The sequence below is a fragment of the Pseudorca crassidens genome, chromosome 8 (genome assembly GCF_039906515.1).
Source record: "Pseudorca crassidens isolate mPseCra1 chromosome 8, mPseCra1.hap1, whole genome shotgun sequence".
Lineage (NCBI taxonomy): Eukaryota > Metazoa > Chordata > Mammalia > Artiodactyla > Delphinidae > Pseudorca > Pseudorca crassidens.
In genome coordinates, this window is record NC_090303.1 from 51,838,039 (window position 1) to 51,861,740 (window position 23,702).

Here is a 23,702-nt window from a genome sequence, read left to right on the forward strand (position 1 = left end):
CGCCGTCGCTACCCTCGTTCTGAGATCCTTCCGCCCGTCCCATAGCGGCGCCGTGTCCTGGCGCCTCGCACCCAGGACACACATGCTCCGGTGTCCCGCGATTCTTAGAGGGTGATCTCCTCTTAAGCCCACGTACTCTTCTGTCTCTGTACCACCCGTGCCTTAGGTGCCGCCTTCTTCTTTATGTCCTCTCTCCTGGCTTAAGGAGACCTCGGCGTTGTGGAGGTCCTTTTTAAGGGGCGCGGCCAGATCCAGGCCCCGCCCCGTTCTGTGACGCACAGGGTGGTGCGCTAGGGAGCCGGGAGTAGGGGGTGGGGCTGGATTTAGTAGGGGACCTGCGGGCCGGGGCCGCCTCCGGTCGCGTGAGCCGGTTCTTCTCCCTCCGTCGATTCGGAGGAGCCGGGGCGACCTCGGCCTCCAGCGTCTCCGGTGAACTGACGCGGGGGTGGCGGCCGGGATGGTGGTGCTGGGCTTACTGCAAGCGGGCAGGTCGGTGCTGGGGCAGGCTATGGAGCAAGTGACAGGAGGCAACCTCCTATCCATGCTACTCATTGCCTGCGCCTTCACGCTCAGCCTGGTCTACCTGCTCCGCCTCGCCGTCGGCCACCTGGCCCCACTGCCGCCTGGGGCGGTACGTGCAACCCCCGGGGGTTCTGGAGGGGGACGATGCGACCAGGGCGACCGAAGGGCTAGCCGGGGTCTGGAACCGCGGTGGTGCTGGGCTGGGCAGTGGCGGCGGGCGCGCTGGGGGCTGGGGATGGTGTGGGGGAGGGTGGCAGCGGCAATGATGCTGGTGGCGCTGGCGGTCGCGACTGCCTTGACTATGCTGGGCTTGCTGCTGGGCGCCCCGATGTCGGTCGCGTTTCTGGTGGTGGCCGCGTGTCTGGTCCTGGCTGGGGTCGTGCTTGCCTCGATTGTGGTCGTAGTGCTGGCAGTGTTGGCCAAGGCACTGGTGGCCCTAATGGCCACGGCCGGATCCGGTGGCTGCGGCCCTGGCTGTGGCGCTGAGCGTCCGGTTGGCTGTGCTGGCCGCCGCAGGGGGGTTTCGGGCCTGGTGGGGGCCCTGGTGGTGATGTTTCTGGCAGCTTCGGCCCTGCTGGCCGTCTGGTGGCCGTCATCCTGGTGGCCGTCATCCTGGTGGCCGTCATCCTGGTGGCTACCCTTGTGTGGTTCAGTGTCCTGTGGGCTGTGTCATTACCTCTAATGGCGATTTACATCAGTATGAAAGGAGCTATGTTTAGTTTGGTAGAGTGAGAGTGACTGGAGTGTTGTAGGGACCTTCCTATGATGCTAATAAAATACCAGATCCTCTAACTTAGCGGCTTTACTGACCACTAGCTTCATGCTTCCCTAATACATTTGATGAAGGCATTCTTAGGCAGACAAACCAAGTAGCCTTTAAAACGACCCTTTTACTGACAATGGAATATATAAACTATTGACCAAGTAGTTTTAAAAATTATTTTTGTTTGAACCATAACAGACATGAGGCAGTTTGGTTTTTTTTCCGGCGGTTTTTTTTTTCCTACATGTGGTATTTTTGAGGAAGTGTTATTTGTCTTTGGAAAGACAAAGGTAACTTTCGTGTTTTAAGATTGTTGCTGCTATTGTCCAAAAGAGTGAGTTTGTAGAGCTCCTTACTATTTGAGACCACGAAAGATATGAGGAGTATTATCCTTTTTTATCATTCCAAGTTTGATTTCCAGGAGACTTGATGTTGTAATCTGCAGGTCTCATTTTGGGGCATCTGAAGTACCTTTTATAGTGTGTGCTAAAATGTTCCTGCTAAAACTGATCTACTCTCTGTGTAGAATCAACAGATCTAGATCATTTGTTGAGAGAAGCATGAAATGTGTTTTGTTTACTGATCAGTGTAGCTTCTTAAACATTTCCCTTCTTTCCCTCACATTACTTTGTCTTTTTCCCTACCTTCTTTAGTCAAGATTTTGGGACTAAAATTGTGAGTGGTAGTAGAAATAAGTGGTGAAGAAACCATAGTTTGACTTTTCTGTTTTTTTCTACTAATGATTAGGATAGTTGCCTAAAGCCACTAATAATACTGGGCATATTCTAGAAAGTGTTCAGCATTTATAATTGCAACGCCTTGGTGTTTGTCTAGTCGTTTATCTTATACTAGGTTTTGAGTTTCTGCTGGTTTTTTTTGCGGTACGTGAGCCTCTCACTGCCGTGGGCTCTGCCGCTGCGGAGCACAGGCTCCGGATGCGCAGGCCCAGCGGCCATGGCCCACGGGCCCAGCCGCTCCGCGGCATGTGGGATCTTCCCGGACTAGGGCACGAACCCGTGTCTCCTGCATTGGCAGGTGGACTCTCAACCACTGAGCCACCAGGGAAGCCCTCTGCTCTTTTTACTATGGCTATTCTGCTAAGGTATTTGCGGTTTGTTTGTTGTTAAGTTACTTTTGGTGCTTAATCTTTTGGTAACTTTTTGTTTTGTTTTGTTTTTGTTTTTGTTTTTGTTTTTTTTGCGGTACGCGGGCCTCTCACTGTTGTGGCCTCTCCCGTTGCGGAGCACAAGCTCCGGACACGCAGGCTCAGTGGCCACGGTTCACGGGCCCAGCCGCTCCGCGGCATGTAGGATCCTCCCAAACCGGGGCAAGAACCCGTGTCCCCTGCATCAGCAGGCGGACTCTCAACCACTGCGCCACCAGGGAAGCCCTTGGTAACTTTTTAATATTAAGGACAAGTTTCTTTTTTTTTTTTTTAGTCACGAAACTAAACTGAATGTTTTGTAATAGGAAATGTAAACTGGAAGGGTTTTTTTTGTTTTGTTTTCTTGTAGAAAAGTCCACCATACATTTTCTCTCCAGTTCCATTCCTTGGACATGCTATAGCATTTGGGAAAAGTCCAGTTGAATTCCTAGAAAATGCATATGAGAAGGTAAGTCTTCCAGATCATTAGAGGAAAAGAAATGAGTGCTTTTCCAATTTTCTTTTAAACGGCAGAACATTAAAAAAACGTGTAATCTTACGCTTATTCCCAGTATAGGAAACCGATAAAATTGGAGCTGCTCTGGTTTAAGAGCTGGAGGGGCCTTGGAGACCCTTTTATGTTCTTCCATGTCCTGGGATGATCTCTGAGGAAATCTAGTTCTGGCAACTATGGTTTAAAAACCACTGGCCTCAATTTTGTATTCACTGATCATAGTTAAAATTGATACTAACTGACCCTTCTTTTTCTTAACCATGCGTCTGTGGAATTTTCTAACCTGCTCTACGTGTCTTCTGTGACTTCACTTCCACTTGGGTGACCCACACAGCACTGTGGCCCCTCAAATCTTTGCCCCTCTCCTCCCCGATGAGCTTTCTCGTGCCATTTTAGCCATTTGCTCCACAGTGCCTCTTTGAACTTGTCACTCTTACCTGTTTTACCTCCACAGTATTAATTTAGATACCCTATTCTCAGAGCACAACTACTTCTCCTGGTTAGCCTCTCCAACTCCTTCCATTATAACCATTCTTTGACCTCATTAGATGGTCCAGTCCACTGTTCCACTTACTTTGTCCTGCTCCATCAGCCTTCGTTATGTTCCTTCTTTTTACACGTTGGGACCATGGTCTATCATTTCAGTTACACTCTCGCCAGTACCTTAAATTTCCTTGCCCCTGGCTGTTCGTTGTGCTTTACCTGGTAAAAATCCAACCTTGGAGGGAGCCTAATAGTCATTTTTCATTCCTTGTACCAGATTAGGTCCTTCTAATTTCGTGATTGCCTACCTTGAATGAACTTTGAACACTGCTCAACAGTCCTATTATCTTTCTGTGGTTGGCTCACTTTCCCACTCAGCACAATGACTATTCAAACCTTCACTTTTTGAAACTTCTAAATCTTCCTCCCTCTCTCTATTAAATCAGATGACTTTGTCTCCTTTGTAAAGAGAGATTAAAAACCAGTGGGAATTCCTTCACGTTCCCAATTTCAAACATACAAATCTACTTATAGCAATACATATATAAAATAGTATTCTCTTTTCTTCCTATTACATTAATAATTCTGAAACACTTAACTTTGTGCAGTACTTAGTGCTTTATATATATTATCTCACTGAAGCTCCACAAAAATACTTTCAGGTATATCCATTTTATAGATGACAAAACTGAGAAACCGGTTATTTAATTTGTTCTTGGGCTCACTGCTAGCTAGTGACCAAGCCAGGATTAATACGTGGTCTGATACCCGAGTCTGTGCTTTTAATGATGATGTTGATACTACTAATAATAATAGAAACCACTTAAATTATACTTATGATGGCCAATGCACTGTTTTCTTTTATGTATATATAATATATGATGACGAGATATATATATATATATATATATATATATATATATATATCATGGTATATATATCAAAAAATATATATGTCTATACTTAATCTTGACAACAGTTCTGTGAAGTAGGCATTATTATTATTATTCCCATTTTATAGGTGAGGGAAACTGAAGCACAGCAATGTTAATTTCTCTGACTGTAGGACCAAGGTCACAGCTAATATGTGGAGGAGCTGGGATTTGAACCTAGGCAATCTGGCTCCAGAATCTTGTGCTCTAGCCCACTATATGCTGTCACCTTGATTTCATTACACTATTTTGCCTTCTATGGGAGATTAAACTCTCCATCCCTCTTTTGTCACAGGAAGCTTCTGCTATTGTTTCTTCTCTCTATAGTTGACTTCTCTCTCAACTAGATCTTTCCCATTTTCTCTGGAAAGTTCTCAAAGGTCACCCATTTAAAAAGACCAAAGCTTCTCTTGGCCACTCAGTCTCCTCTCATGTCCCTCCCCCTGCAGCGAGTTGTCTGTACTTAGTCCCTATTTCCACACGTCCTATTTACTTACTTTTTAGTCCACTCTAGTCTGTCTTTTGGCCCCTTCACTAATGAGCTCCATGTCCTAATCCAATGAACTTGATTTTTCAGCTCTATTTGTCAGTGATGACCACGCCCTCCTTAAGTGTGGCTTCTCTCATTTTTTCTTCTACTTCTGTGACTACTTCTTCTCTAACTCATTTGTGGGCTCACGCCTGGCCATTTACTCTTGGGGTTCACTGAGGTTTGGTCCTTGGCCTTTATTCTTTCCTAGATGATCTTGTCTCTACCTGCAGCTTCAGTTATTAGCCAGATATAGATAACACCCAAATTAATGTCTCTGGTTCAGGTCTCTTCTCTGATCTTCAGACCTGGATATCCACCTCCCACATGATTCTTTCTTAGTTGACCAAAGGCACCTGAAATCCGACATTTTTAAAGTCTGACCCTTGATTTTTCTCTCTCCAATCCTGGTTGTCCAATTTGCTTCTCTCACCATTGTTCTCCCAGTTTTGCAATGTGCCAGAGGCCTAGGAGTCATTCTTGATACTTCTCCATCCATCAGTCCATTGCCAAGTCAGCAGGTTCTCTCTTCAAAATACTTCTGTATCCATCTGCTTCTGATCTCCACTGCTCCTCCATTACCTTGTCCCAAGTATTCATCATCAGGTTCCTGTAACAGGCTCACTGGTCCTCTGGCTCTCCTTTAGCTCCTGTCCCTCTCCTCTCCATACAGGAGCCAGAGGGATCTTTCTTTTAAAATATGCACAGATTAGTCTCTTTCCCATGCAGTTTAAAATCTTGCATCACATTTCATTGCTTGCAAGGATAAAACTTCCCTAATATGGCTTACAAGGCTCTGTATGGTCTCGGCCCTACCAGACTCTGCCCTCATCTCATCCTTTCCCTCTCTTTCTCTCACCTTTAGGACCTTTGTGCAGGCTCAGCCATCAGGCTAACTGCTACCATCCTTCAGGTCTCAGCTCAGGTGTCTTTTTCTCTTTGTAGTCTCCCTTTGATCATTCTCTCATCGCAGAGTTGCTTTCTGTTATGTAGTACTTCTCACATTTGCAGTTTTACATTTGTTAATGTGATTATTTGATCAAGTTGTAACTTTTTCAATAGACTAAGTTTCATGAGTCACAGACAGTATTTTTGTTCATGATTGTATCCCCAGTGCCTACAGTCTGCAATAGTAATCAGAAAACTGCAAAGTATTTAACACAACTTGATTAACAAAAAATTAAAAATGAAATCTTTCCGTGTTGGTGAGATAGTGGTAACATTGATAACTAAATAAACCTCTGGTGTCTTCATATAGCAAGTGCTGTAGGAAAGGTCATATCCTTTGGCTACTCCTGTAAATTTATCTTTAACCAAAGGGGAAAAAATCTATATTCTCAGAGATATTCATTATATAATTATCTATAATGAGTAAAAAATGGACACATCAACCATAGTGAAAGAACAGTTAACATATGATGTCTGTGTAAAAGACAGAAAATATTTTCAACATAGTGAAAAAAGCAGAGTAGAAAGTTTTATTTATATTTTATTTGCAACTGAATGAATATAATTTGGGCAAAGACTGGGGGAAGAATTGTATTAAGGTTTATGAATGTTTTAATTTTCAGCAATGTATTATTTTGTTATTTAAGATGAGTGTCTTAGCACTGCAGATTTTTTGGTAACATCACTATGGGTACTTTTCTCACTTTAGTATGGACCTGTATTTAGTTTTACCATGGTGGGCAAGACGTTTACCTACCTTCTGGGGAGTGATGCTGCTGCACTGCTTTTTAATAGTAAAAATGAAGACTTGAATGCAGAAGATGTCTACAGTCGTCTGACAACACCTGTGTTTGGGAAGGGAGTTGCCTATGATGTGCCTAATCCAGTAGGTGACACTGTTATCTTGAAGAAAGACAAATCTATACTATAATATTTATAGCTAGTAGTATAAATTATATATCTAAAGTATAGAAGCAATTTATTCTTTGACTCAAAAATCTGAAGACTCATGAGACAGTTAAAAGAAGGAAAACCATGGGTAGCTGACAAAGAATGGGTATTTTGTCTTATAGTTGCTGGCATGGACTAAGCAGTTTTAAAGGGCTTCCTGTACAAAGAAATAGAATCAATGAGAACTTAGCGTATAAGGATTTGATTTGAGCAAGTAAGAAGAAAAATCCCATTATTTCATCAGGAGGGCCTCCTACCTTCCTACTCCCACCTGAAATTTTAGCATAAGAGCTCTTTTGAGCTAGAGATTGTTGGCTTTAGAAGTTTGTGTGATTTCTTCCCTCCCCCAAAGTCAAATATTAAAGTGCTGCAATTTGATGTAAAATGCAAATCAGATAATTAGCCCAATTACTAGGTGTGGGCTCTGGCTGTGAACGTACCATGCATTACCCGATACCCTAGTATAGCAGGTAAGAATTGACATTGAGTGTTGCTTCTGGGGATTGAGGAGGCGTGGGCGAATGAATAGCTGTCCTCAAGACCAAAAGCAAGAGCCTTGCGCAATCCCTCTGGTTGGATATATGTATTCATTTTCCACACAGCTTATCAGATTCTTAAAATAGAACTGCCCCAAAGGGCTAAAAACATTCTTTGTCTTAGTGTGAATTTATTCCGACTGTATTACATTCTAATTAAACTTTTGGAAGATAGCATAAGTGAGGAATGGTATTTGTTTGGGAATAGATGGGAGAATACGTGAAGGAGGATAAAAATATTAGCAAAACGTAATGGACTTTTGGGAGATTGTGTTGGCATCTGGGTTGGGTTGGAAGACTAGAATATAACAGAATAGGACTAGTGAGCCATGGAGTCAGGAGTGGGGAAAGTGTGTATCTATAGAAAGGAAGGCAGGAAGTGGGATTCCTAATTTATCATTTGTCTTGGGCCTGCGTAGCAAGTGTCTTCTACGTGTTACTTCAGATATATGCATAGATGCTTTAAATTTCCCATATCTGGTGTGTAGTTAAGAAAATTATTTTTATTTTCAATTTTTCAGAAGATTGTTTTCTTTGAGTGTTAAAGAGTTATAATAACCCAAATGAATCTTACGATAAAACAAAATTGTGTTTTAATTCTTATATACCCTTAATATTTTGAAGGTTTTCTTGGAGCAGAAGAAAATGTTAAAAAGTGGTCTTAACATAGCCCACTTTAGACAGCATGTTTCTATAATTGAAAAAGAAACAAAGGAGTACTTTCAAAGTTGGGGAGAAAGTGGAGAAAAAAGTAAGCAAAATGTTTTGGTTTTGCATTTGTCCTAATATGGCTACTTTTCTGTGACTAGAAATCTTAAGAGTGCGTGTGGGGCTTCCCTGGTGGCGCAGTGGTTGAGAGTCCGCCTGCCGATGCAGGGGACGCGGGTTCATGCCCCGGTCCGGAAAGATCCCACATGCCGCGGAGCGGCTGGGCCCGTGAGCCATGGCCACTGAGCCTGCACGTCCGGAGCCTGTGCTCCGCACTGGGAGAGGCCGCAACAGTGAGAGGCCCGCGTACCGCAAAAAAAAAAAAAAAAAAAAAAAGAGTGACGAGTGTGTGTGTGTGTGTGTGTAAAAAGCAAACTACACCATATGTAAAACCACCTTAGATTTAATGAAATGAACATGTTATGATTACCGTGGAGTTAAAAGACCCGAGAGGAAGTGATTACACTAAGTCCCCTACATACGAACCTTCAAGTTGCGAACTTTCAAAGATGCGATTGTGCGCCGTATGCCAGCTGTTGTACTGTACTACTGTACTTTTCAAGGAACTGTACTGTAAGATTAAAAATGTTTTCTTTATTTTTTGTGTTTGTTTTTTATGTATTATTTGTGTGAAAAGTATTATAAACCTATTACAGTACAGTACTATATAGTGAATTGTGTTAGTTGGGTACCTAGGCTAATTTTGTTGGACTTACGGACAAATTGGACTAACGAATACACCCTTGGAACAGAAGTTGTTCATATGTAGGGGACTTACTGTATTGCTGCTTATTTAGCAAACCTTAAAATGGGTTAATTAATGTGTGTATTATTTAGCTCATTTATGTGAATAATATAAAAATGATTCATAATTGAATTTTGAAATAAACTGAATGTAAAACTTACATTCAAGGTCATTTTAATATAATAAATAAAATAAAAATTTTTGAACTCCCAATGGGCAAGTAGAAGTCTAAATGACTTAATTATATATGTATTACGTTATTTTTCTCCTATTGTATGGGAATGATTTATTCCAAGAAAAAAGTAAATTTAAATACATAAGCTTACTGTACCACCAAAAGTGTGATTTTAGCTGTTCCCAATAGAAATCTTTAAAAAATGTATGCTTTCTCGCATTATATAGGGAGTATATTGAATGTAACTTAAAATTCTTTGGATTCTGTGAATCCAGTTTTTATATTGGACTGCAGTAATTGTTGCCTTCAGAGACAATTGTCATACTCATAGCAGGAAGCAACATCTGCCTACAGGGCAGTAAGACCTCTGTGTAGGTCACCACATTCTGGGTCTGGTCTTCAGCTTCTATAAAAGGTCCAGAACCTGGTTTTATTTAATATACCTAAAGTTCATGGGACATATTTCCTATTCTACAAGAAGCTGATGCATGAACTAGAACTCCAACTGAATAAATACAAGTAAGATATAATTATGGTACCAAGAACCCCAGAATATTTGCTGAACTTCTCTTTTTTGGCAATCTAATTAGAAAGCCAAATGATAACTGGAAGTTCGTTTGGTGAACATGGAATTAAAGAACAGGATATTGATTGGGTAATTGTTAGGACTTTTAAAGTGTCACCCAGATGTGCTTGCCTGATGCATCTGTCTCTAATGTTTGGATATACAAGTTGGTGGTTACAGTTTTCTTTTATGTATGGTCAAGACCAGTTTTCTTCTGACCTTTGAGTTTCTCACTTTTCAGTTTTTTTCCCACTTTTGACCTGGGGAATAATCCATTCTTCAGCCTTTGGACTGCTATTCCTTGGAAAGCACCTTATTATTGTCCCCATATGCACTAAATAACCTTTTTACTGCCTTTATTATACTGTGATCTGGAACTCAGATAACCACATTCATTTTTTTTTTTAACCACATTCATTTCTATCTTCATTTTACCTTTTCAAGATTAAGGGCTCGTGAGTATGAGTGAGGTTTTAGATACCTTTGTGGCATCTATTTTGGCTGTCCAGAGAGCTGGGGTGCCTCCCATCATTTGGTTTCTTGCCTCTCTTTGTTGTAGCCACATATTTATAGGCTTTTTTTGATGGTATGAATAGGATCTTGTTGGTTCCTGAGTTAAGTTTTTATTCTCATTTCCTTCACAGTACTTTTATATCTCTAAGAAAACAGAACATTGTAAAAGAATTTTTGGCAAAAGTAATGGGAATGATCTTTTCCCCTCTAGATTTGTTTGAAGCTCTTTCTGAGCTCATAATTTTAACAGCTAGCCATTGTTTACATGGAAAGGAAATCAGAAGTCAACTCAATGAGAAGGTGGCACAACTGTATGCAGATTTGGATGGAGGTTTTAGCCACGCAGCCTGGCTCTTGCCAGGCTGGCTCCCTTTGCCTAGTTTCAGGTATGGATAAAGAAACAATACTTGGTCATTTCACTTTGTTTAATTACTGTAGTGTTGGTTGGTTTTGTATTGACAAAGATAAAAATTAAATATAAAACAAACAAATTGGGGGAGATTATAAGCCTCCATTCTTCTGTAAGCATTCGATATTTCTTTACACAGTGAGCTTATTTAAGTTTCAGTTAATTAGAAAAGTAATTTGTTGTCTATCTGTTCTGATATTTTAAAACCTACTTATCTCACATATTCCTTGTACGCAGGAGGGTTTCTCAACTCTACCTAAAAGTGATACAGCCCTTCTAAGCACTTGTTTGAAAGTATTTGACTAATTTGTGGTATATTGTGAAGTTTGTTTTGAAGTGTTAGTACCTTTCTTTAATTTTCTGTCTCCTTGACAGCTCTATTGTTATCTCCTTAAGAGCAAGGATGTCTGTGATACAGAGAAACATTGCTCATAGGACTTGACAAGTAGCTTAGTGTCTTGCATATTAGTAGTCTCTCTGTGCCTTTGTTGATTCATTTCTGTTCAGGTGAAAAATGGGGATTTATTCTGATGCTAAATCCTGCAGAAGAACCAGAGTGACTCTGTCTGCTTCAAGAATTAATTTGGTTAAAATTGGAATTTCATGTTAATGTAAAAGAGTATTCTGCTTTCTCTTAAACTGGAAAATGGTTATAACGGAATAATCATTTGAGTCTTATTTTAGACTTTTAGTTAGAACACAGGTAGTGTGTAAAGAATCAGGGATATGTATGTTAAAATACATTTCCTGCCCTTAAGGACCTTAGAAATCCCTAACAATTTAAGATTTTCATGGCTTCTTTTTTTTCTCTTGGTTCTGAGTTTTGTCAGTTTGATACCTGAAAGTATTACCTTATTTTTTAAAGTCATTTTCATGTTTGAATTACAGACGCAGGGACAGAGCTCATCGAGAGATCAAGAATATTTTCTATAAGGCAATCCAGAAACGCAGAGAATCAGGAGAAAAAATTGATGACATTCTCCAAACTTTACTAGATTCTACTTACAAGTAAGAGCTCTTCAGATCACATATTAAACTGAAGCAGGAAATTTTTTACACATTAAAACATAGTTAAATAATATGTACATTTAAAAAGTAATAATGCTGGCAAAATTAGTAGCTATGACCTTTGAACTTTTTAAATGGATGAAACATAAATTACTGGGATCCTGTGCCTTACTGGAATCCCAGTACTGTGCATGGTGAAAAGTTTGCTAGTAAACCTCAATGAAGTCTTTTGTAACCAGTATCATATTTTCTATTGGTCTCTTTTCCCTAAAGGAAAAAAAAAAAAATCTGACTTGTGATGGGCAAATCCAAGAGAAAAATGAATTCATTTTGACCCTTTATATAAAGGTTGAGACATGAAATGTGTCTGCCAAATGTTAAATTTAAATTTGTGTATGCGGTCCATTCTTTAGGGATGGGCATCCTTTGACAGATGATGAAGTAGCAGGCATGCTTATTGGATTGCTCTTGGCGGGGCAGCATACATCCTCAACTACCAGCGCCTGGATGGGCTTCTTTTTGGCCAGAGACAAAACACTTCAAGAAAAATGTTACTTAGAACAGAAAACAGTCTGTGGAGAGAATCTGCCTCCCTTAACTTATGACCAGGTTTGTTGGATTTTCAGTTTCATTGCTGCCTATGACACTGAGTATGTGTGGCTAATTTTTAAAGGGGACAATTTGGGGTTTTCTATATACTATAAATTGATTAGATTCTTTATTTTTAGAAAATTCCCCATATCCTTCCCTGAAATGTCCTAATGCTGGATCCAGTTTCCTAGTATTCTTTTGAGGATTTTTGCATCTATATTCATAAAGGATAGTGGTCTGTAGTTTTATTGTTATGTCTTTGACAGGTTTTGGTATCAGAGTATTACTGGTCTCAGAGAATGCGTTTGGAAGCATTTTCTCCTCTTTTACTTTTTGGAAGACTTTGTGAAGGATTGGTGTTATTTCTTTCTTACGTGTCTGGTAGAATTCACCAGTGAAGCCATCTATGTCTGTGCTTTCTTTGTGGGAAGTTTTTTGATTACCAATTCAATGTCTTCACTTCTTACAGGTCTATTCATATGTTCTGTTTCTTTTTAAGTCAGTTTTGGCAGTTTGTGTCTTTCTAGGAATTTGTCTATTTCAACTAGGTTGCCTAATTTGTTAGCATACAATTGTTAAAGTATTCTCTTAGCATCCTTTTTATTTCTATTAGGTCAATAGTGATGTCTCTTCTTTCATTCCTGATTTTAGTAACTTTTAAAGTGATAGCTTAATTGATACATAATTCAGATAGTATAAAATCTACCCACTTAAAGTATACAATTCACTGGTTTGTAAAATATATTCAGAATTGTGAAACCATCATCACAACTTCATTTTAGAGTATTTACATCACTTCCAGAAGAGAGCCGGTACCCATTAGCAGTCATGCTTCATTTCCCCTGCCCCTGGCAACCACTAATCTACTTTTTGTCTCTATGGATTTGCCTATTCTGGACATTTCATATGAATGGAATCATACAATATGTGGTCTTTTGTGACTGGCTTCTTTCACTTAGCATGTTTTCAAGGTTAATCCATGTTGTAGCATGTATCAGTACTTCAGTCTGTTTTATTGCCAAGTAATATTCCATCGTATGGCTGTACCACATTTATTTATCTCTTCATCAGTTGATCGACATTTGGGTTGTTTGCACCCTCTGGCTACTGTGAATAACAGTGCTCTAAACATTTGTGTATAGGTTTTGAAAAAGCTGACACTGATGATTTTTGCTAATGTTTTCATTTTTTAGATGAGTGAATTTTTGAAGGTCCTTACCATGCCATTCTTCGGAGTGATCTGTTATCTTGCCTTCTTTTTCTTTACTGACCATGGACAAAAATAAGACAAGATATTCCCAGTTACCCTGAACTTGTTTGTCCTGTTGAAGTATGTTAAGTATTTTTAAAACTTGGGAAATTTTTTTCTCTTTTTAGCTCAAGGACCTAAATTTTCTTGATCGCTGCATAAAAGAAACATTAAGACTTCGACCTCCTATAATGACCATGATGAGAATGGCCAAAACTCCTCAGGTGAGTCTTCTGGCTAGATCTTTTCCTCTGTGCCCCCAGTTGTTATTTATCAAGAAGAAATATCATAATATCAAAGAGAATTTTTTAAATTAAAAAAGAATAATCACTTCTACATAATTTTCAGTTTTACATATTTTAAATGTATAAATATTTTTACATAATTGCAGACAGTATACATGCTCATCTGTTCTCCCTACATTTTAATTTAACAATTAGGGTTTTTTAAAATGGAAGTATATTTTTTTCTTGGTTTTTAAAATAACATATGTGTTGTTGTAAAAAATTGTAACAGTGTGGAAGTGTGTAAATTGGATTGTGAAAGGTTCCTTGAAATCCCACCCCTACCCCCAAGGCATTATCACTTTTTAAAATTTGTGTATATACTTCCAGCCCAATGTGTGTTATTTGGAAATCATCTTGAGTTAAAATAATTTTTAACTGGCCTATCATGTAGCCAGTTTAAAAATATATGTATATTTCATGTATATTAATGCTTTGTTACACAATGGTCTGATTATTTGTTAGAATATTTTTAAATTATCTAGTGAAATGTGTTGCTTTCATTTGTAGACTGTGGCAGGGTATACCATTCCTCCAGGACATCAGGTGTGTGTTTCTCCCACTGTCAATCAAAGACTTAAAGACTCATGGGTAGAACGTCTGGACTTTAATCCTGATCGCTACTTACAGGACAATCCAGCATCAGGAGAGAAGTTTGCTTATGTGCCATTTGGAGCTGGTAAGATGATCACATTTGACACTTGAAATGTTTGTTCTGATAACATATTTGTGCCTGTCAGAATAATCCATGTGAAGTTTATTTACAAATATCTTTCCCTTTCCTCATAGGGACATTCCTGCAAACATCTGTAGGAGTGTAATCTTTGCAGGTTGGAAAAAATATTTCATTTGTACTAAAGGAAATAGTTCTGTGAATCCTTACAATGTTCTATTACCTTCTAACCTATCTAGTTTTATCAGTTCTAATCTTTATAGTCCACCCTGTTTTCCCTTATCATAGTATTTAAAGCTCCTTGTGAATTCTGTTTTAAAGAACCATTGGAGTTAGCACACCATTTGGGCAATTATTTCAGGCTAAATATGATGAGACAATCAGCATTTCAGAAAAGAGCAATGGCATGGAAGCTTTTCTGGATTGTTAGTGAACTTTTTGGTTCTCTGCCTATATATCCTGATGATAAGATGGTCTTTAAATTTGGGCAGGTTGTGCATAGGTATGCAAACCTCTGCATTTCAATTAAGATCCTAAAATGACACAGGCAGACTCTCGTTCCTCCAATAATTTCTCCATTCACTGGTACTTTGTACAGATTAAACTATATTCTATGAATTATTTGTTTTTCCAAAGAGATCATTTAAGTGACATGACATTTTTGTCATTGGTCACACCTTTTCCATACATAAACGAAAGTATAAAGTCCTTTGGGAACTTCAGATCTTAATAACTATTTAGTAAAGAAATTCAATAACGGTATATGATATAAATATCAATAAAAGAGTCAAAGATTGTTCAAGTAGTTGGAAGGGGCATTAGTTCTCCAGCCCAAATTCTGCCCCATTTCTAAACTGACAATTATCTGGCTTTTATCTGGGGTTAGTGCACTCCCCATTGGTTAACAGCTTAGTCCCACAAGACTGTCCCTCACCACTTTAGATGCCAATTACAAGTCCAGGTTGGCACCTGTTTTTCTGACCAACTGGCTATAAATTCGAGGTTCTCTAGATCCCCTTCTTGGGGTTCCATAATTTGTTAGAATGGCTCACAGAACTTAGAAAACTTTATTTACTAGACTACTGGTTTACTATAAAAGTATATAACTCAGGAATAGCGTGATTGAAGAGAAGCATAGAGCAAAGTAGAAGGAAGGGGTACCCAGCTGCCAAGCCCTCTGTGGGTATGCCACCCTCCCAGCACCTCCACATGTTTACTATCCTCGAAGCTCTCTGAACACTGTCCCCTGTCCTGTCCCTTCCCTGTACTTCTGTAGGGATTTTGTGGAGGCTTCATTACATAGGCACGATTGATTAAATCGCTGGTCATTGGTGATAAATTCAACCTCCAGACCCTCTCTCTCCTGGAAGCTGGGGGGTATTGCTGAAAGTTCCAACCCTCTAATCACGTGGTTGGTTCCCCTGGCAGTCACCTCATTAGCAAACTCAACTGTGGTTGAAAGGGGCTTGTTACCAATAACAAAAGGCTCTTTTCCTCTTTGACCTTTATTGCTCTTTTCACTTAAGAAATTCCACAGGTTTGAGGAGCTCTGTGCCAAGATGGAAGACTAAATACGTATTTCTTATTGCAATCCACATTATCACAGTTGCCATACCTTAGTATTAAAGTCAGATTTGAAGTCAGTTTTAAGTCCTGCAACTTGGTTCGTCTTGTTAAGGATCGCTTTGGATATCTTAGTCCTTTGCATTTCTGTATGCATTTTATAATCAGCTTGTCAGTTTTTACACGTATATGACCTTTTAAATTTTGATGTGTTGCTATTTTTGGTTTATTAAATTTCTTTTTCTTCCATTATCATTTGTAATGACATTTAAAGTTTTGATTGGAAGGTTCATATTAACTTTTGACTATGGCTCTCTTGGGACAGAAGTTAAGAATATTCTAGTATATTTCCAAACTAGATTATCATCGTATGTTTCAAACCTTACTTATTTTTAACCTAGATAGATGTTAGGTTTCAAATAAACAATTGGAAAAATGATTGTATAATTACCCATGTGCTGTTTCCCCTAATAACAGACATTAAAAATCTCTTGGGATTTTTATTAGTTATTTACATTCTTTTGAAAAGAATACGTCATCTTTTTACTATATATCTGTATATCTGCTATTCACCTTAACTGTAGATAAACAAATTTTATTATTCCAGGCTCAAAGACATGAGAAAGAATTTCAGCCGACTGTTATGGAAATGTTTTCTCTTACAGGGCGTCATCGTTGTATTGGGGAGAATTTTGCTTATGTTCAAATCAAGACAATTTGGTCCACTATGCTTCGTTTATATGAATTTGATCTCATTGATGGATATTTTCCCACTGTAAATTATACAACAATGATTCACACCCCTGAAAACCCAGTTATCCGATACAAACGAAGATCAAAATGAAAAAGGCAGCAAGGAACTAAAATGTGAAACATCACTGTAAACTGCGAAAGCATTGAAGAGAATGAAGTTTACGAAACAACTCCCAGTGTACTTTTTTTTGAGTGTGTAATTTTAAAAGACAGCCAACTTAACTTACAGTTTTTATATTTTAACTGAATGGTTCCATCAAATCCAATGGCATTTCAGAAATTTCCCAATAGTCTTATGATGGATAAAGGAAAACTGTAAGTTTCTATATAGTTGGTTTCCTTTCCTTTAAGGAAATCAGGCTCATTAGTTTGGGGGGGATCTTTGGTAATTGGCAGATTCTAAGTAACACAATTTCCAGGTATTAATTTTAAGAACATACATAGCTCTTGGCAAGTAAGTTCAGAGTGTTCAACTCTTGTACTAGATCTGCAAGTATAAAAGCCCAGTGAAATACTTGGAAGCCTTAGATTTGTTGGGCTATGTATGTATGTATGTATGTGTAAGGATGGGTGGGTAGGGAATAAACTCCCCTTTAAAGCCTTGGATAAAAGAGAATCCTATTGTTTTGGTATGATGATATTTAGCAATGATGGAGCTATATTGTAGGGAAATATATTTGAAATAACTGGAAGCACTGTCTGTAGGAAATTGAGATCTATGACAATGACTAATTGTTTTTCCTAAAAAATAATTAATATGAAAGACTGCTTGTGTAACTTCATCTTATTACTAAATATTACATATTTATCTGTTTGATAAATTTGTATCTGGTTCCACATAGTTGCATCTGTGTGGAATTCCAAAATAAAGTCCTTGAGGGATAAGTTTTGTTCTCTTTGGCTCAAGGTGGTTCCTGCTTCCTCTCCAGAATCTAATTAGGGATGTTTGTTACTAGTTCTGTTAGTTTAGGTTAACAGGCTTTTTATTTTTTCTTTTTAAATACAAAATCTGAGATCAGGGAATCTGGCTTTAAGATAAGGGTAATACGAAGTAGGGGTCTTGGGAGTGTATCACTGGTCAAATTCTGTGAAGCCTGAGTTCAAGAATCAACTCAAATTATAACTGGAGACGTAACTATATGATACCTGTAACTTAACCACGTACTTTGTTATTATAGATGAGGTAAACATACTTTCCCCTATGTGTATTACAGTTCTGTTTAAAAGGCTGGAGGACTCATGTTAAACTCTATTTGTGAAGCTAAAATCTGTGTTGTTGAGTTTTTCACATTAAAATTATCTTTGAGAATACAGTCTGCATTCACAAATTGTAAAGTGTGTGGTTCAATGAGTGGAATTTAGGATCTAGGAACTTGGATGGGAAAAAAGTTCCATCTTTATTTGTACTTATTTCAAACTGTAATTTAATATTTTCTTTATTTATGAATTTAGTCAACAAACCACACTAGTATTAACAGTACTCATGATTTTGCAAACAGAAATCACAGATACTTTTCATATCCCATTATAGATGTTGCAGATCTCTTGAAATATCTTTAACTTTTATCACTACTTTGACATTATGGTATTTATTATAGTTATTAGATCTGCTAGATCTTATTTCTTTACTCATCACAAAAATTTTTTTAAAGTTTGACTATTTCTATATACTTGGTTTCCTTTGCAATACTGTATATTTTATGTCTTTAAAAGCATTATTCTGAGAAGGGATCCATAGTTTCACAAGATTGCTAGAGAGGTTCATGGCACACACAAAAGTTAAAACTCTGGTAAGCCTGGTCCATGTTTAGTGAATAGTTTTAAGAAGACTTAAAAAGATTTAGTTTTTAACCACAGACCAATTATTGAGAAGCATTAACAAGTTTGACTGCAGAGGCCTAATGTCATAAGGACAGTGATGGTCAAATGATGGGAGTGAAATAGTAAGATTGATCAGAGCACTTGTTTATCTGCTCTTTTCTCCATTCTCTCTTAAGAGTAGAATTGCCTTGAATGGAAAGCTATGTTTAGCTAAAAATGGTTTTACCCACAACCTCCCCTCTTCAACTGTTTTAGAATACATTTGTAACTTCTAGAACTCCTTATTGGAACCCAGCTGCTAATATGGAAAATTTAGGTAATTTGAAATTTCCAAGAGTGTAGATTGCCTGTTTGTGTTGGTGTAAATCATAGAATATCTAATGGTAAGATAAAATCCTCTGGAAATAAATATCAAATACTGATGGCCATGTTATCAGGAGGACTCTAGTTAAGAAATAACATTGAGATCCATATTATCTCTGTGAAAGCATCTCACTCTGAATTTGGATTGGACAGCAGGAATACTGCTTAATTCTGCTGCATTGTGGTTAATAAAATTTAAGATTCTGTATTATCTTAGTGGGCATGGCTTTGTGAGGACACACCTTTGGATATAAGTAACCTTAAACATAATAGGGCAAATATGGATTAATCATGAAAATACTCATTTGGCTTCTAAAAAACACTATATGTAGACTTAAAGTTGATAAAAAAGGCACATGGAAAAATTCTTTCTCCGTGTAGGGAAAGAAAAATCCCAATAGTAGCTAATTCTAAAATTAGGACAACTTTCTGAATCTCTAAATGCTACATACTTGAGATATATAATAAGGTGATACATACTACTGTAGGCTGAATGTCTGTATCTCCCCAGATTCGTATGTTGAAACCTAATCCCCAATTTGTTGGTATTTGTTAGTGGGGCCTTTGGGAGGTGATTAGGTCATGGCGGCAGAGCTCTCATGAATGGGATTAGTGCCCTTATACCCTTATAAAAGAGACCTTGGAGAGGCCCCTTGCCCCTCTGCCACGTGAGGACACAGTGAGAAGATGGCAGTCTACAAAATCAGGAAATGGGCTCTCACCAGACATCAGATTTGCTGGCGCTTTGATCTTGGACTTGCTAGCCTCCAGAACTAGAAATAAATAGAAAAGAAATAAATTTCTATTGTTTTTATAAGCCACCCAGGCTATGGTATTTTGTCATAGCAGCCCGAACATACTAAGACATGCACCAAGAACTATGGCTCGTTAAAAGTGAAGAAGGTTCAAATACAGTGTAGTTAAAATGGTGAAGTCATTTTTATTTCAGTACTTGACAAAATATCCCATAAAATTCAAAACTTCTACCATTATACAAAAATAAGTCTCTACAAGTGATATTATCTGTCTTCATCACCAGTAGCAAATATATTAGGCAGAAACATATAACTTCAGTAGCCTTATAAGAAAAGTGCAGGACACCTCAAGCTACACATTCAACAGTAACATAATGCCAAAAGTTTAATCTTTTCACCCATTTGATAAATACACAAGGTTTATAATTTAATCATTTAAATTAGCATTCCACAAATATACATGTAATTTAATGATTATTGTGCATGAATACATACACAATGCTTATATGTACAAATTCCAGTTTGTTTTCATGTGCTGGCAAGGGATTTGTATACAATCATAAGCTGTGTTCAGATTGGTCCCATTGAATATCCACAATACAAAAGCACAAAAGAACCACTGATTTACAAAAGGGAATTTGTTTAAAATCACTTCGATTCATGATGTTTCAAAGGATTATCTTCTCATGCCAGCATGAAACTGAGTTGAACCTATAAGACAGGAACAGGATAATTCAATGATTTCAAATTAGATTGTGACTTATATCAGACTAGTTCATGACGGGCAGAAGATTATTACCCATCATTTTTTTTAAAATGTTTTCCTCTAAAAAAGTCTTATTCAGACCTGAACTGATTTTTTTAAAAGGGATTTTTAATATATATTTAAAAGCCATTGTGGCTGGCTCCATAGCAATGCTAAGTGAGATTAATTTTAAGATTCTCTGTAAAGTGCCCTGCAGGTTCAATGTTCTATACCTCTTGAAATATCTTTTGGTCTTCAAAATCTGGGTCTTGTGAAATTTAGATGCTCAAACCAACAAAGCCCAGCTATGATAATAAAAGTTTTCTACAACTACAAGTTTCTTGGGTTAGGTGATTTCTTGTATGAAGAGATAAACTACTAACTTAAATAACTGGTTATTAGTCCTATCTATTTTGTGGGAATAGTAGGAGAAAAGGGTCTCTAATAATAGTAACATACATATATATATAGAGAGAGAGAGAGAGACTTAAAGCTCATTAAATTAAAATGATTCAAAATCTTTGAATCGGAGTGAACTGAAGACAGATGGGAAAAGAGATTTTTCTCACAATAAACAAGGAAGGGAATCCACTTCTACTAATAATGAAATTTTTCTGCGTGTGTTTTTGAGCAGAGAAAAATAAAACGTCATTCTTACAGTCTTTTGAATGGGATGGGTTCCTTGGATCATACGTAAGAGTACAAGGTCTTAGTAGAGATAATGGCTGCAGTAAGTGCTTAAAGTACTTGCGTCCTCCTCTCATCTCGCTATCCCTTATTTGCATGCCTCACGATGTATTACTTAGGAACAAGTTCTCTAGCAGACTGTGTAAGCTTCAGAGTACTTTGCACATTGGTGCTCGTCGTGCATTTCCCCTAATCAATCTTTTCAATGAGATGAGCAGAAATTTTGGGGGGCTGAGAATGGGATCCAGGGTGATAAATCATGTTTTGTCTTAAATTCCTAAAGTCTAGCCTGGTAACTCAGGCACTGAACTGTAAGATTTGATTATCCTAATGAGGAAGGTCAAGGCATTTCAGAAAGAGAAAGTGTTCCGGGTCTATCAAGCACTATGGTGCTGCCAATACTTGGTTAACCTGAGGGTACCTGACTGTACAGTTCCAAGTCGTCTCTGCAGTGCCTCTAGCCGAGTGATATAATCTGTCAGGGCTCTGTCAGGATCATAATTCTGAAGCTGAGAACATGCTAAGGAACCAGGATTTAAATCAGCTGGAGGACCTGGGTACCTATGAGATTAAAAATACAAACATGAATCCCAATTATCCAGAAACAATACAAGTAACTCAGCCTACCACGACCCTGCCCTCAAAAGGTAGACCACTTGTACACTGCTCAATCTATATACCCCATACTACTGAGTCTGAATCATGTGGAAAGGAAAAAACTCTTCGATAAATTCAAAGCAGCTACTAAGTCATCAAAAGAATGTCCATCCAGTACACTGCCTGTCGCAGAGGCCATCAATAAAGGCTGCATATGTATAAATGCATCTTGCCCTGCAAACTTTAGAGGTGTTTTCAGAATTCCAGACTCTCAATTTTAGTTAATACCTTTCTCAATGTCTAGCCACAGCATACATACTAAATAACACTTGATCAGCTCTGCTTCCTATACCCTTGGAAACCAGTTACAAATTCAAAAACTGTTTTTGATCCTGAGCTTTAGATTATGTAACTAATACATAACTAAAGACACATTTAGCTATTTCAATGCAAAGAAGTCAAAGCCCTAACACTGTCCTTCATTCTCTGTTAAGTATTAGTATATTAGTATAGATTTCATCAAATTCTTACCTATTTTGAAATGGTAAAGGAGACCTTGGATAGTCCAGATCTGATCTTGAGCGATATGTACCATGTCTTGGTTCTCCATATAGCTCCAGCCCACCAGAAGAATGATAAAATGGGTCAGTCTTTTCGGCACCTAAAGTAATCCAAAATGTACCTTGTAAAGAAAAAAAATAGCAAGCCCTTGAAAAATTTCTACAAAATGGATAAGGGTTCAAAAGACTTACTATACTGTACTACACTACTATCTCCTATGTATAGTCACTTTCAATTATTCTTGCTACAGGAGAGAAACAATAGTACAGCTTGTTTCATTTACCTTTGGATATTAGTATTTCTGATAATCTGGAACTACACCTCTAAGAAAATAAACTATTTTAGTTTTTAAAGACCGCTTCTTAGTTTTAACTAGAGGTGAAGTGAGGGGTGTCTGTGTGTGGTTTGACAGAAAAGGCAATGTGGATAAAAAATATTAGATGAATACAGCCAAGTCCTTTTATCACTCTAGTATACTGGCTTTTACTGGAAAAAACTTGAAACCAAGATATGCTAACTTACAACACAGAATTCATTATGGTACAAATTTCATCTGTTTCAGTATAAGGAGGCGTATTTCAAAAACATTTTGCTTAGAGTACCACATATATTTTCCTCTTTCTCTGTGTAAAACATGTAAAAGTGGTGTACTACCAATACATATAGATATGCTGTGTGTCTATAATTCTGTGTGCTCCCCAGCTTTTGACCTCATCCTTTTGCCTGAAATGTTGAAGCCCTAATGTTTCAGTGTAGAGAGAAGGAATTTTAACTGTTATATCACCTACTGGAAAACAGAAACCTGTTTGAATATTGCTAAATTGTGAAAATTTCAAATCAAAACTTTCATATACTAGAGTAACAGCAATCCTATCTTGAACCAGAGCCTTAAACGCAGTTGTGCAAAGAGTGGGCTCTGGAGCCAGACTGTCAGGGTTTGCTGCTGACTCTACCACTTCCTACCGGGTAATTTGGGACAAATGACAAATGCTTTCCATGCCTCAGTTTTTCGTCTGTAAAGTAAAAAGAATAGTAACCGTACTTACATCATAGGATTATGAGAATACACGGAAAAAAGCAGGGCCTAGTGTGAACTAAGTGCTCCATAAATATCAGCTCTTATTACTCTTTAGAACAGCAAGGTCCCCAGCTTTGTTAGTTATAAGGGCTTTGTCTTTGGACAACACAGGTCCCAGAACACATTATTTGGAAGGTATTACACGTGCAGTAATTTTAGAGCATCATCAACATAAGAAAAAATTCTATTTTGACTTCACCTGGATTCAATCCAAAGCCATCCCTGTTAATATTGATGGAACCAGAACTTGTGACTCGATGCCACCGTCGAACCAAAAATTTCATTCTAAAAAAGATCCCAAGAAAAAATTTCACAGAACATCTATAGAGTAAAGAGTATAAACATACACTTGCAACAAAAATCAAGTCATACGTTTAAATATGAATGCAGAACAAATTTCTATATAATCACATGACTGCCTATCTAAGATTATGCAAATGTCCCCTGGTTTGTGGCAAAACTGACTGGAACAGAAGAACAGGGCTTCCCATGAGGCACCAGAGGTCTCTTCTTTTGCCAGTACCAGGTTCTGGTTTT

General features: G+C 38.1%; 2 protein-coding genes across 18 annotated transcripts in view; one reads left to right on the top strand and one right to left on the bottom strand.

The window, feature by feature from the left end:
• Positions 1-309: 309 nt before the first annotated feature.
• CYP51A1 (cytochrome P450 family 51 subfamily A member 1) lies at positions 310-17,443 on the top strand. Of its 4 annotated transcripts, none has more exons than XM_067746457.1 (11): positions 310-631; positions 2,800-2,898; positions 6,545-6,721; positions 7,947-8,073; positions 10,240-10,414; positions 11,326-11,445; positions 11,859-12,054; positions 13,414-13,509; positions 14,080-14,248; positions 14,359-14,399; positions 16,471-16,608. In XM_067746457.1, exons 1-10 carry the CDS (start codon positions 458-460, stop codon positions 14,388-14,390), a joined length of 1,365 nt encoding a protein of 454 aa, XP_067602558.1. In that variant the 5' UTR covers positions 310-457; the 3' UTR covers positions 14,391-14,399; positions 16,471-16,608. The 4 variants fall into 4 exon arrangements, with proteins under 4 accessions (XP_067602558.1, XP_067602557.1, XP_067602559.1 ...); XM_067746456.1 differs by having other exon boundaries at positions 16,413-16,522; XM_067746458.1 differs by lacking the exon at positions 14,359-14,399 and having other exon boundaries at positions 16,413-16,552.
• A 2,219-nt stretch (positions 17,444-19,662) lies between these two features.
• AKAP9 (A-kinase anchoring protein 9) overlaps positions 19,663-23,702 on the bottom strand; it is a 145,801-nt gene continuing 141,761 nt past the window's right edge. For 10 of the 14 annotated variants that reach the window (XM_067746429.1, XM_067746425.1, XM_067746432.1 and 7 more), the window contains 4 exons: positions 23,365-23,450; positions 22,058-22,208; positions 21,351-21,490; positions 19,663-20,208 (listed from right to left, as the gene is read on the bottom strand). In XM_067746429.1, the coding sequence (XP_067602530.1) occupies positions 20,174-20,208; positions 21,351-21,490; positions 22,058-22,208; positions 23,365-23,450 (412 nt within the window). In that variant the 3' untranslated portion in view covers positions 19,663-20,173. Of the gene's footprint in view, positions 20,209-21,350; positions 21,491-22,057; positions 22,209-23,364; positions 23,451-23,702 lie in introns of those variants that run through there. The other 4 variants (XM_067746430.1, XM_067746426.1, XM_067746437.1 and 1 more) reach the window with 2 other exon arrangements.

Bases quoted from the DNA above. Each gene is read 5' to 3' on its own strand.
- CYP51A1 (XM_067746455.1), top strand. From the start codon at position 458: ATGGTGGTGCTGGGCTTACTGCAAGCGGGCAGGTCGGTGCTGGGGCAG. The intron at 8,074-10,239 runs GTAAGCAAAATG...TTTCCCCTCTAG, and splicing joins GGGAGAAAGTGGAGAAAAAA to ATTTGTTTGAAGCTCTTTCT. The intron at 13,510-14,079 runs GTGAGTCTTCTG...TTTCATTTGTAG, and splicing joins GAATGGCCAAAACTCCTCAG to ACTGTGGCAGGGTATACCAT.